Genomic DNA, 14,071 nt, shown 5'->3' with positions numbered 1-14,071 from the left:
AGCATGCGCTTAACTAGTTTTAGAATCAAAACAGATTGGATGACATGTAAAATGAACACCCCATTGATTATGTATTTGTATTATTGGGGTTTTATAATGTGTTGTACATGAATAAATAAATCGGTTGGAATTAATGTACTTTTAACTCTTTCATGTTTTTAACTATGTATAACGTGGACAACAGAGAAACACATATTTTTCATGACCAACGTTGGAATTTAAATAAAAAAGTGAGGTGAACCATTGAGGTCACCCTCTAGTCCACACGTATTAATCCACATGAATCCCAATACGTATGATTTCAAGATCCTGAAATACAAATGTATTCATTATAAGTGAGTTAGTCCTTAACATATCCCAGTGTATATCACCTTAAAACATATTTCAAAAGTTTAAGAAACCCCAAACAGCAGGAAGTACAATTATTTGGCGCAGTCGTGGTTGTGGCTGTAGTTGTGGAGACTTTACTTGGATGTCGGATTAACAACGTTGTGAAATTATCTACATTGTTAATATCCTAGCAAGAGTTTTGGAGATGGAGTTTAAGTTCGATATAATGTTCATCGAAAGGAAACAGACTCTTTGAGTAATGTGGGTTGCTCTTAAAAGAGCCGTTGTTGTTCCAGGTATGTAGGGTGTAGATGTTTAACCTCCGAAGCCGTACAGAGTGCGGCCCTGCCTCTTGAGGGCATACACCACATCCATGGCGGTCACGGTCTTCCTCTTGGCGTGCTCGGTATAGGTGACGGCATCACGGATCACATTCTCCAGGAAGACCTTCAGCACCCCGCGGGTCTCCTCGTAGATCAGACCGGAGATACGCTTCACTCCGCCGCGGCGAGCCAGACGGCGGATGGCGGGCTTGGTGATTCCCTGGATGTTATCACGGAGAACTTTACGGTGACGCTTGGCTCCTCCTTTGCCGAGTCCCTTGCCTCCTTTTCCTCTTCCACTCATTTTCAAGTCTTGTTGGGTCGGGTCGTTCAGAACGAATGGGTAGAAGCAGTTTGACCGGCAGTATTTAAATATTCACTGCGGACCGAAGAGAAGACGGAGAGCGGGAAAGCTGCGAAGCAATGTACTTCCGCCCCATGGGACCTTATTTCGCAAAAATGATGTATTGAAGTCAATGGGGAGATTTAAAACTAAAACGGTAGAAGAAAATATATCTAAATTAAAAACTGAAATTGATCAATTAAACCAGGAATCATTATATAATATTCATACAACATCTGAAATAGATCAGAGAGGCAACTTGGCTCAAGCCATTAAAACCAACCAAAAGCAAATTCAAAGTAAATTCATCAAATCTATACAAAATCAAGAAGGTTGTATTGTGTATAATGAAAAACGGAAACGAGAAGTGATAAGAGATTTATGTTCTGAGGCAAATAAAAAAAAATAGACATTGAAACGGAGAAAAGAAAAAAAAAAGGGAGAGAAAGATTATCTTTCGACCCCGTTTGAATTGTGCCACGAATTACACATATGATGTTTGTCAATCTTACAAAAATAATTTCCATGTCAAAAAAGTAACAGTTTATCGTAAAACTGTTGAAATATAAGGCTATGAAAAATACGCAACTAGAGTCGTGCATATTTCCTAGTTACCGCAATGACTGGCCAGTAGTGGACAAGGGGAACATTGGAGGCTACTAGTGTTTACGATTGCAAACTGCTAACATCTCTCCTAGCTACCGGTGTTACAGTGTAACTGGAGTCATGACAACTGGCTGCATTCTATTATTTTCGTCAGAGGGATCCGGGCGTGTCCATTGAGGACATTGTGGATCTACCAGGAAATAAACATGCCGATCGCCTCGTTTGTCGTTTACATTCATCTTTTGCTATATCTGCCTTCCTAACATCACTTTGATGCACATTCACTACTCCTATGTGAGGTTGTGGGCGAGAGCTCGATATCGTGACGCTTACAGGGAGGTATCGGAAATGACTAAGTAGGTGACTGTGTGGATGCCTGTTCAAAACATTGCAAATTTGAATAAATCATTTAAATTATATATTTGTGTCCGACTTTCATTTGTACATCGTTCTTAATGTGATGTATAGTATCTTTGATAGCTGTCCATACCTTCAGACAGCCTCAAAGTAAAACACAATCATAAAAATGCTTACATGACATGTCCTTTGTTAAACATGAAGCTGTCTTTGGCTCTTTTCTGCTGTAACACATGTACATTTCCCCTCTGTGGGGCGAATAAAGGTATTCTGATTCTGATTACATTTAACCTGTTGTGGAAACATTTCTTGATCAAATTGTTATGAAACAAATTAGATAAATATCGCTGATATCACATCGGGACATTAATCCTAAACAGTCACAGTAAACCCGGAGTGACATATGCACAATTAGAAATATTATTATGATCTGCTCAGTTAATTTAGTTAATATATTATTTATTATTCAATTCAAATTATGTTCCAACAAATGTAAACCAAAAAATCATCCTCATTAATTTAGTTATAAATAAGAGTTACTTTACCATTAAAGCTCAATGTGACATAAATGTCACATTTCAGATATGTGACACTAGGGGGGGTTTCTTGTCAGAAATGTATTATAGGTGGTCTATTTAGTCACTCTAATTGACGTCCCCCTTTAATCTCTTTCCTTATGGGTTAAACGTATCGCTAAAAGGCATAACAGAACTACCGTATGATATGGATTCAACTTGTACTTTTCTGTGGTTTAGATTAGCCATGGAAGATAGTTTGTTTGTTTCATTCCAAGCTATGCATCAAGGTTGTTTTCATGTATGTAATTTGTTTTCCTGCACAGTGTAGAGTCTTGTTGTGATGAGAGGGATACAGGTATTTCATACAAAAACTTGCTAGCTGGAGAATAGCTACAGAATTGATATCACAATTGAATCGGAGCTGATCACAGCTTGTCACAGATGATCCAGTCATCTCGATGCTGCTTTCGGGCTGTGAATAAACAACTTGTGTTTTACTTTGAGGCTGTCTGAAGGTGTGGACAGCTATCAAAGCTACTATACATCACATTAAGAACGATGTACAAATGAAAGTCGGACACACATATATGATTGAAATGATTTATTCAAGTTTACAATGTTTTGAACAGGCATCCACTCAGTCACCTACTTTGTCATTTCCGATACCTCCCTGTAAGCATCACGATATCGAGCTCTCACCCACCACCTCACATAGGAGTAGAGAATGTGCATCAAAGTGATGTTAGGAAGGCAGATATAGCAAAATATGAATGTAAACGACAAAACGAGGCGATCGACATGTTTATTTCCTGGTAAATCCACAATGGGTCCTCAATGGACACGCCCGGATCCCTGTGACAAGTTACACTGTAACACCTTGATTTAATGCTGAAGGAAACAAGTCCCACACTAAATGAAAAATTGTGCATAGAATGACTATCTAACCAATGTCTGAACGAGTCATTATCCCAAACAATGTAACTTTGTTATTTAGGAGCCATTTTATTGGTGTTGTTGGTGTGTCAGTTTATTTAAGTTATACGTATAGTGCAATATTATTTTTTGAACACTTGGTGGCGGGGTTTAGCTGCACCGGTTGTATATAAAGAGGTCATAGGTGACAGGAGAGGGCAGGACACAGAAGGAAGAGAGCATACCGATTCCACCAGCCCGGCAGATGCTCACCACACAACAACTAAACTGTATAATTAAACCCTGAATAAACCTCATTATAAACTGCAACAAAGGACCGGAAAGTCATCTGTATGTGTCTGCGTCTGGATCACTCTTCAGCCCTTCTGTGAAGTAATGGCAAACATATAGGACATAGGAACAGGAAATTGCCATTACAGTTATTACTAAACTAATGATTCTAATCTTGGCCAGTGTTTGTTGGTAACAAATGTCAAAATATAGAGGAATGAGCACTTCAGTGAAGAGTGAGGTGGCTCTTAAAAGAGCCTTTGGGTTTGAATGGGCTGGCTTCGGGTCAGTCTAAGCTCTCTCTCCGCGGGTGCGGCGGGCCAGCTGGATGTCTTTGGGCATGATGGTGACCCTCTTGGCAGGGCCGGCCCTCGGCATAGGCAGTATAGGCGAATGCTAAGGGCACATCAACCCATAGGGGGCGCCAAAAATTGAAAAAAATAAAAAGTTAGAAATTTAAAAAATATAATTTTTTTTATTTCATAACACAATTTCCCGATTTTGGATCAACAAAGTACATCTTATTATCTTATACTAACAGCACTACGCCTATATTGCGTACAGCGTCCATATACTATGGCGCACCCCTCCCCCCCAAATCAAGTTGAACCGCCCCAGCCCCAGTAAAAACCAGAGGTTTATGTGAAATTGTTCTTTTTTTGAAATAATGGTTTTAGTGGGCAATTATAGGTTTTAATTTTGTTTTTGTGTTAATTTAAAATAAATCAAACTCCCAAAAAACGTACACAGCTTCTGTGTGCTTTTATTAACATTGGAATTTACTGTGTAAGCGGCCGCGGGGGGGAGAGCTTTAGAGAGCTCTCTCCTGAAAGACTGAGAGGCTCTGATAACCTCAGCTCAGTGAGGTAAAGGCACACCTTTATATGATCATTATAGTTGTGAAAAAATAAGAGAATAGATGAAAAACAGGTATAAAATATGATATGACAGTAAAAAAAGTAGTTATTAATAAACAAGAAAACAGTTTGAAAGGGGAGTGATTTGTAAAATATCCATAAAGAAAAAGAAAATCTGCTTCCAGTTCTGTTTCATCTGGGTGTTGAGAGATGTCTCCATAGATCTCTTAATGTTGCTCTCAAAGTGCACCAGATTGATGCTTTTAACTTCAATATTAAAAAAAAAAGTGGGCAGCTTGCGGATCAGCAGCTCGGTGGATTTATGGTAGCGGCGGATCTCTCTCAGAGCCACGGTACGGGGCCTGTAACGGTGAGGCTTCTTCACTCCGCCATGTTGTTAGCCACCCTGCTAGCATATCAACGGCTAAAGCTACAAAGGAGCATCCCTCCTCCCCCCACCACCACCACCACCACCCCACCACCACGACAAGCCAGTTGCTGTAACGGACAAAGACAAATATCTGCAAACTGACGACATTGTGCATTTAAGCAACAAAAATGGACTACATATTTTGCTTCTGAACACTAACAGCCTGAGACACAAACTGGCTGAACTCAGGCAGCTATTCATGAACGGTAAGGCAAGCATATTATGCTTTTCTGAGACCAAATTGGACAATTCCATTACAGATTCAGAGATTGAAATTGAAGATTATCTTGTAGTGAGAAGGGACAGGAACGTGAATGGAGGTGGTGTCTGCATGTACATACATAAAGACACCAATTTCAAAAACCGTACTGACCTGCATCATGAAAATATTGAATCTGTGTGGGTTGAAATTATTTTTGACAATGCTAAATCTGTAATAGTTGGGACAATCTATAGACCACCGGAACAGAGTGACTTTTATGATACATTAGATGGGTGTTTGGCTGATGTGGGGGATGTAGAGACAATTATTATTGGAGACTGGAACACGGATATGCAACGTAAAGACACGTCCGTCTTCAAGTCCTTCAGTAGGATTTGTGATCTGCACGGCTTCAGCCAGCTAATCACCCAACCCACCTGGGTATGTGAAACAACACAAACTACCATTGATCTCATTCTGACCTCTGACAAGTCCAGGATCTCCAGTAAAGGGGTTATAGCATGCGGGTTAAGTGATCATTATATGATATTCTGTACCCGCAAAAAGCTAAAACAAAGGGCCGGCTGTCACAAAACAGTCATATCTAGAGACCTCAAAAACTACTCTAGCGAGGCCTTTAACCTAGAACTGGAGAGCCTGGACTGGTCAGATGAGCTCAGTGGTACACAAGTTGAAGAAACATGGCTTGGTTTCAAAAACAAATTCTCTGTAATACTCAATGATTTGGCCCCCCTAAGAACAACCAGGGTAAAAAATCGCGCTGAGCCGTGGATGCACTCCGGCATACTGACCGCCATGAAAACCAGAGACAAAAAATGCTCTGAGTTTCATAAAAGTCAGTCAATGCTTTCCAAAAGCACGAGCAGTGAACTCCAGGCCCACGTGACTGAACTCAAAATTGAAAGAAACAGACTAAGAAATGACGTAAGCTCCATGATCAAAACTGCCAAAAAGAATTTCATCAATATCAAAACTGAGGAAAACAAAAATAAACCCCGTGAACTTTGGAAATTACTCAATAACCAGCTTGGCTGCAGTAAAAAACTCAAAACGAGATTTTCTAACTTAAACATAAAGACAGATAACAGGCTCATCACAGACAAACTGGATGTGGCCAAGTACTTGAACATTTTTTTCACAAACATAGCCACAACTCTTGTAAATAAATTACCCTCCCACTCAGGGCTTTTTGGAGTAGATCACATCATGACCTACTACAAAAACCTAGGGGTACGCAAAGATGATTTCAGTCTAGCAAGGGTAACAACAGCAGAGGTACTCATTAAACTGAGCGCCCTCCAACCTAACAAGGCCGCTGGCCACGACAATATCCCCTCCAAATTCCTCAGAGACACAGCAACCGCCATCTCACCAGTCATAGCTCACATAATTAACCTCTCCATAAAACAGGGAAAAGTACCCAAAGACTTCAAAATTGCAAGAGTAACCCCCCTGCACAAAAAGGGCAGCAAATTGGACCCAGGCAACTACCGCCCTGTCTCTATACTTACCTCCATCTCGAAAGTCATGGAAAAAATAGTATATGAACAGGTCGAAAAGTACCTCGCGGAAAAGAAACTAATCTATGAATTTCAATCTGGCTTTAGAACATCCCACTCCACTGACACATGCCTTCTTTATTTGAGCGACCACATCAAACAAGAGGTGGACGAGGGCAAGTACTGCGGCATGGTGATGCTGGACCTACAAAAGGCTTTCGACACTGTCAATCACCCCATTCTGATTGACAAGCTAAAAGCAATTGGTTTTGATAAACTATCGGTGAGCTGGATGCAATCCTACCTGGAGGGGAGAGAACAGATGGTGGAGGTAAACGGTACTCTGTCCCCCCCCCTCCCAGTGAGCTGTGGTGTTCCACAAGGAAGCATATTAGGTCCGTTACTGTTCCTAATTTATGTAAATGACATGTCATCAGCATGTGACTGCAACTTGTTCCTGTTCGCGGACGACTCAGCCCTGCTGGTCTCTGGCAGGAACAGGTTGCAGGTTGAAAAAACCCTCAGCTCCGAGCTCGGCAGAATCTGCACCTGGCTCGCCGATAATAAATTATCATTACACCTGGGTAAAACAGAGTCCATTCTCTTCGGTTCGAAACATAATCTCAGCAAATCCGACGACTTCTCAGTTGCAGTGGGCGACATTATTGTCACAAGTAAGAAGGAAATTACATACCTAGGATCTATTCTTGAGGCAAACCTCTCCTGTGACAAAATGGCATCCAATGTAATAAAAAAAGTCAATCAAAGAACTAGATTCCTATACCGGATCTCCTCTCTGGTAAACAAAAACACCCTGAAAACTCTGGCAGGAGCACTCATTCAAGGGTACTATGACTATGCTTGCACGTCATGGTACCATAGCACCTCCAAGGGGCTAAAAATAAAACTTCAAACATCGCAAAATAAACTGGTCAGACTACTGCTTGACCTTTCATCTAGAACCCACCTCACCTCTGCCCACTTTGACAACCTAGGATGGCTTAGAGTAGACGACAGAGTACAGCTACTTGCAATGGGCCTGGTCTACAAGATCCACTACACCTCTATGGTACCCATGTACATGTCAAAATTCTTCCCAAAGGTCAAGGAATACCATGATCATAACACCAGAGGGAGCTCCACAAATCATGTGAAACCCAGATTTGGCACAAAAAAGGGGGAATACACGTTTCGCAATTATGCCACATCAAGGTGGAACGCTCTTCCCACAACTGTAAAGGAAAGTAAAACTATACTTACCTTCAAAACCTCTCTTAAAGAGCACCTTCGGGGGAGAGCATTGCAAAACTGGCCCCGGTAATGGTACAAATCTCAACATGTCGTTCAATGGACAGCTTCCCCCCCCCCATCTATGTATATACTCGCATTTTAGACTCTGTTACTAACTGTATATCTGTAGACTTGGTATGTCTTAAATGTCCGGTTAGGATGTATTAGAACGAAATCTAAAATGAAAATTGTAAATAAGCAATCTGTATGTAAAAAAACCACCTGTATGTAAATTGTAAATAAGCCATCTGTATGTCTTATATGTCTTAAATGACATGATGAATTGGAAATGGGGGACCCTGATGTAAACAAGACAAAAGTCTTTCTCTGGTCTGCATCCCCTTAACAATTGTATGTTTTGAGCTGTACTGTACTGTACCCAATATACAAGCTGTTAATAAACTTTTCAATCAATCAATCAAACCTCCTGGGCTCTGTAGCAGTCCATGAGGAGGTGCTGTAAAGTCTTGTCCTCCTCACAGTTAATCATGGGGCATGTTCTAGTTCTCACATAGCAGCTCCATGAAACCACAGCTCTGACCGCAAGTCTGTTGACTGATATCAGCCATCTCACGTCTCTCATGCTCTCCGATAACTGTTTACTTTTTACTGATTTTAAGACTTTGTTACCTTCATCAGGTGTTGGGTGTTTGTATGCTATAACACCTCCATATTTGAAATCGTTTTAAAAATCACTCTATTCGGTAGTCCGATCCAATCAATCTCTAAATGCTGAACTTCAGTTGTGAAGTCACCATAAACTAACTTAGGGTCCATTTCTAGCTCTGCCTCTTCTTTTCTTCCATCCCATTCCTCCATCCTCAACCCAAGGTGCTTTCCTATCGATTGCAGCCGAGATGTTTTTTACAAAGGTAATGTTTAGTTGAATGCCCAGGTCTATGGCTCCCAGGCCTCCATATTCCCTACTCTTAAATAACAAATTACGTTTAGCAACCTCCCTTGTTGTACTCCACACCAAATTGACACACTGTTTAATTGCATAATTATTTGGGCTGGTGGGGGGAAGATGTTTGCTAGAAAAAGGATCTTGCTGAGTATGAATGATTTTATTAAGTTTATTCTTGATTTATAATTTGTATTTGTATTCTCCCAGTGTTTAACTTGTTCTTTGACTTCACTTAGTTTGTTCTCCCAATTGAGTTCAGCACAGTTGTCGCTACAAATAGTTATTCCAAGTATTCTTTTCATTTGAATGTTAATGTCACATTTGGCATCGTCGGTGCCGATCCAAACACCTTCAGTGTTGCTGTGGTTTAATTTAGCTCCTGATGCCAATTCATACAGGTTTAGGTGGTTCGTTAGAACATCCATTTCCTGTTGGTTTTTATAATAACAGTGACATCGTCTGGATGGGCGATGGCAGTTATTTTGGGCGCATGGCCAACTGGTGTTCCTGATATGAACCTGTCTTTGTTTATTATTTTAATGAATGGACTTATGGCTATAGCACGTACAGAGCTGCGCTTAGAGGCACCTCTGCTTAACCCCTCTCTCAACATGAAATGCATTTGTCAACACACGTTTACATTTACACAGACACAAGATTTAAAATACAGACACTTAATCATGTTTATGAAGGCTTCAGGAAATCCGTAGGTCTTCATCACCGACCATAAGTAATCCCTGGATAAATAGTCGAAGGCTTTTTTTTGATCAAGTCCAATAATAAAAAAAACTTTTTTTTCTTTTGGCTTATTTATGATTTCTCTTAAAATTGATAAGTTGTCCCAGAAGGCGACCTTTTATAGCACATGTTTGCTCCTTATCTATTATTTTATCTAATATATCTGTTAATCTATTCATTATTATTTTTGCTAGTATCTTATAATCAGTATTCATTATAGTTAAGTGTCTGTAATTATCTATATCAGTTTCATCGTTTTTTTTATATAGTAGAGTCAAGACACCTTCATAAAATGAGTACAACCACTGCTGAGACCTTCATTAAACATAGAGGTCAGTAAGTTCAAAACATCATCAGATAACAGTTGATAAAACTCAGTGGGCAGCCATCGGGACCGGGGCTCTTACCGACATTCAGCTCTTTCCCCGCCTGGATCACCTCATCTTTTCTAATCTCACCGAGAAGGAAATCTAATTCTTGGATGTTGTACGGAGGGATTGTTCCCAACAGTTTTAACACAGTCAGTTTATGTCTATTTTTTTTTATTTGCTTCAGAACATAAATCTCTTATCACTTCTCGTTTCTGTTTTTCATTATAGACAATACAACCTTCTTGATTTGTTATACATTTAATGAATTTACTTTGAATTTGGTTGGTTTTAATGGCTTGAGCCAAGTTTCCTCTCTGATCTATTTCAGATGTTGTATGAATATTATATAATGATTCCTGATTTAATTGATCAATTTCAGTTTGTAAAATGCATTATGCATCACCTAATAAATATGTACTACTTCACACAATCAATGGCATGCAACAGTGTATTGTAGTTTTAAGTGGTAACTATGCAGAGCAGACAATGTTGATGCAGTTGTAATGTCTAAAACTATATTTGTTTGACACAAAGAATTTGCTTTTCAAGAGATGTGGGTGGCTCTTAAAAGAGCCTTTGGGGTGTTTGTTGAAGCGGGTTCAGGGTGTTCACTTCTTGGCGGGCTTCTCGGTCTTCTTGGGCAGCAGCACAGCCTGGATGTTAGGCAGTACACCGCCCTGAGCAATGGTCACTCCTCCCAGCAGCTTGTTCAACTCCTCGTCGTTGCGGACGGCGAGCTGCAGGTGGCGGGGGATGATCCGGGACTTCTTGTTGTCCCGGGCGGCGTTTCCAGCCAGCTCCAGGATCTCAGCGGTCAGGTACTCCAGCACAGCGGCCAGGTACACCGGGGCTCCGGCACCGACACGATGAGCGTAGTTACCCTTCCTCAGATGCCTGTGGACACGGCCGACGGGGAACTGGAGCCCGGCACGGGATGAGCGAGTCTTGGCCTTCGCTCTGACCTTTCCTCCGGTCTTGCCTCTTCCTGACATTTTCTGTTTAGAATAGCAGAAAACAATATTTCCTCAATGATAGGTGGTGGCCTATATAGTGAACATCTGGCCGCTGATTGGTCAGCTCGAGTGGTACTACCATCGACCAATCAGAGAAGCGTTAGTCCATTCACTGTGTCAAGTACAATAGACCTCACATAATTCAATCATCGAATAACATATACTATAAAATAGATCTGACTATACACATATACTCAAACAATATAGTGTATTCTTAGAGAAATATTATAAAATGAAGTATACTTTAAACTAAAGGATCAAAGTGAAGCACACTATAAGATAGTTTGGCATGCTGAAGTGACAAAACAAATGAACAATGTGACCATTAAAGTATATCCAATATAATCCTTGGGGGTTTAATTATTAAACACACAAAATAAAGTAAAAATAATTAATTTATTATCAAAATCAGGAGCTAATCCGATCTCCTCAAGTGAATTAAGAGTCACAATTATATGTAGCATTAAATAAGTTTCGATCCACACATATTAAAATAAAATGAAATACTATGTACATTTATATTAAGTTATAGGCCTACAAAATATGTACATAGGGTTTATACACAATCAAGTATATGGGAAAATATGTATGTTGTGAGTGACTCTAGGAGGAGCCTTCTGTGAAGTAGATGTCTACTAATATAGCAACATAATAAAATGTATTGTAAAAAAAAATGTATAACGATTATGACAATATTAATGATATAGAATTCAATGTTACAATAATGTTAATAAATATCGTTTTGATTGAAGTCATCTTCTAATTAACTAACTTATACGATAATGATAAATAACCACAATGTCTTCTGGTTTTGCAAATAAATATGTAGCAGGTGTAAACAAACTTGTATTTATGCAACATTATAATATTAAAACAGGAGAAGTGCTCTTTTGGTGTATGTGGGTGGCTCTTAAAAGAGCCTTTTGGAGATGAAGTAGATGTTCTGTTTACTTCCTCGATGCTTTCCTGGCTGGGGCCTTCTTCGCTGCTTTGGCAGCTGGTTTAACCACCTTCTTCACAGCTTTCTTGGGGGTAACTGTCTTCTTGGGGGTCGCTGCCTTCTTCGGTGCTGCCTTCTTGGCCGCCACCTTCTTCTTCGGGCTCTTTGTGATCTTCTTCACGGGGGTTTTCTTGGCAGCAGTAGCAGGCTTCTTCGCTACCTTCTTGGGTGTTACTGCCTTCTTGGCTGCTGGCTTCTTCGCGGCGGGTTTCTTCGCTGCTGCTGCCGGCGGCTTCTTGGCTTTGGCTGCGGGCTTCTTCGCTACCTTCTTGGGCTTCTCGGCTGCCTTGAAGGAGCCGCTGGCTCCGGATCCCTTGACCTGCACAAGTGATCCCTTCTCGAGTAACCTCTTCACGGCGCGTTTAATGTGAGCGGTGTGTTCGTAGCCCTGAGCGGCCAGCGCCTTCTTCAGAGCCTGGTAAGAGATACCTTTACGGTCATTAGAGGCGGTGACCTCATTCAAGATGAGCTCAGCAGCTCCGGGACCAATCTTCTTTGCCGGCTTGGCTGCCTTCTTCGTTGACTTGGCGGGTGCCTTGGCGGGTGCCTTTGCTGGTGCCTTTACCGGGGCGGCGACGGCGACTTCAGTGGGAGCTTCTTCTGTTGCCATGATGCTGTCAGGAGGGTTCTCGGTGCTAGTCTGATGAGACGGATAGAGAAATCCCAGCGAAGAGAGGAACTTAAACACACCATGAGAACCGTAGAGACTCAACTCAGTGTCTCACACAGGAGCTGCAGAAAACCCGTGCCACTTTGTGCTTTCTCTTCAGCTAAAACTGTAAAAAATACACATTTAGAGAACGAGTTGAATTTGAAAGGTTAATCGAATTGATAGCGAATGACTTTATCTTCACATAGAAGCGAAATAAAGCTTTAAATATTGTTGTATTTTTATTGGGAAGCCTTTAACCTCCTAAAACTACTGCCGTGAGAAGGACTAATCTGCGACTTTTTCCTATAAATTATCTCCTGAACAACCTAAAATGCTTCATATTCCCACTAAAACTAGTAATATACTTAGGCGAGATGTTGTTTTAAAGACTCAAGGTGAAAAAAGGCAGTATTTGTAAACAATTATTTGTTAAACAGAGGTTATTCTGGTGTCTGCAAACACACTCCCATCAGGACGGCCCTGGCTGTGTTCTAAATACAGTCTTTGTTACTCAACAGTGAGAGACCTTAATTTAGCACAGCTTTTCTCATGTATATCACAATTCAACTATATTTATATAGTAGTATGATTTATAATAACAATCTGAAATGTGTTAGACAGATTATATATCTAACCCTGTAATGACAGAAAGGCTCTCATACAGACACGTGCTCCCTCTGGTAGTCCTATATGAACACCCTTTAATAACTGTCAAACTTGTTTTTTTTCGAATTCTGAGAAAATTGGAAAGTAATTTATACTTGACTCACACAGGGGATCATGAAATCAAATGAATAATACCCATAAAACCTGTTTGTGTTATAGGCTACTGTGATCAGAATAATTACATTCAAGGATATTTAGAAATGTATGACCCTTGTTTGATATAATTTGATTAGTACAAGTTATTTATTCGCCAAATTGCTGCCCTCTTATTGCTATTGTGTTTTTACATGTAAGATACTTCTGACCATAACTGTCATAAAATGCTTTGAATATGCAATATAGTCTGAGGTATTGTTTTAATTTGTCAAGAGATGTGCTATTTTTCGTATAATGTATTTGATGAGAAAATGCAAATGTCCCTGTTTTGTGGTGAATACAGATTATCCTATGCTAAATTCCCCTATCCCTTATTTCTTGTTTCTTTTTTACTTATGTGCAAAAAAATATAACGGATATATCGCCTTTTTTAAGAACCAATCTCATGGAAAATGAGCATTATGAGTTGGGCAACAACCTAAACAACTGCGGTTCAGACAGATCAAAAAAAGAGGCGTGTATACATCATAATAATAATAATACATTTTATTTTTAGGCGTCTTTCATGACACCCAAGGACACCGTACAATTTGTTTAAAAAAAGGGGGAGCACTACAGTGAGTAGGCAGATTTGAACAGATGGGTTTTT

General features: G+C 40.2%; 3 protein-coding genes across 3 annotated transcripts; all 3 read right to left on the bottom strand.

The window, feature by feature from the left end:
• Positions 1 to 83: 83 nt before the first annotated feature.
• LOC117554575 (histone H4) lies at positions 84 to 977 on the bottom strand. Its single transcript, XM_034229004.1, has one exon. The coding sequence runs from the start codon at positions 955 to 957 to the stop codon at positions 646 to 648; it is 312 nt and encodes a 103-aa protein (XP_034084895.1). The 5' UTR covers positions 958 to 977; the 3' UTR covers positions 84 to 645.
• A 9,230-nt stretch (positions 978 to 10,207) lies between these two features.
• On the bottom strand, positions 10,208 to 10,987 carry LOC117554569 (histone H2A-like). The gene has a single exon (XM_034228997.1). It carries the CDS (start codon positions 10,985 to 10,987, stop codon positions 10,604 to 10,606), a length of 384 nt encoding a protein of 127 aa, XP_034084888.1. The 3' UTR covers positions 10,208 to 10,603.
• An 854-nt stretch (positions 10,988 to 11,841) lies between these two features.
• LOC117554562 (histone H1-like) lies at positions 11,842 to 12,646 on the bottom strand. The gene has a single exon (XM_034228990.1). The coding sequence runs from the start codon at positions 12,616 to 12,618 to the stop codon at positions 11,956 to 11,958; it is 663 nt and encodes a 220-aa protein (XP_034084881.1). The 5' UTR covers positions 12,619 to 12,646; the 3' UTR covers positions 11,842 to 11,955.
• Positions 12,647 to 14,071: the final 1,425 nt, after the last annotated feature.

Source organism: Gymnodraco acuticeps, unplaced genomic scaffold, assembly GCF_902827175.1.
Source record: "Gymnodraco acuticeps unplaced genomic scaffold, fGymAcu1.1, whole genome shotgun sequence".
In the NCBI taxonomy this organism is placed as follows: domain Eukaryota; kingdom Metazoa; phylum Chordata; class Actinopteri; order Perciformes; family Bathydraconidae; genus Gymnodraco; species Gymnodraco acuticeps.
The sequence above is the reverse complement of the archived record's forward strand: the minus strand, read 5'-3'. Positions and strand labels throughout refer to the sequence as shown.

Coding starts and splice junctions, on each gene's coding strand:
- LOC117554569 (XM_034228997.1), bottom strand. CDS start 10,987: ATGTCAGGAAGAGGCAAGACCGGAGGAAAGGTCAGAGCGAAGGCCAAG.
- LOC117554575 (XM_034229004.1), bottom strand. CDS start 957: ATGAGTGGAAGAGGAAAAGGAGGCAAGGGACTCGGCAAAGGAGGAGCC.
- LOC117554562 (XM_034228990.1), bottom strand. CDS start 12,618: ATGGCAACAGAAGAAGCTCCCACTGAAGTCGCCGTCGCCGCCCCGGTA.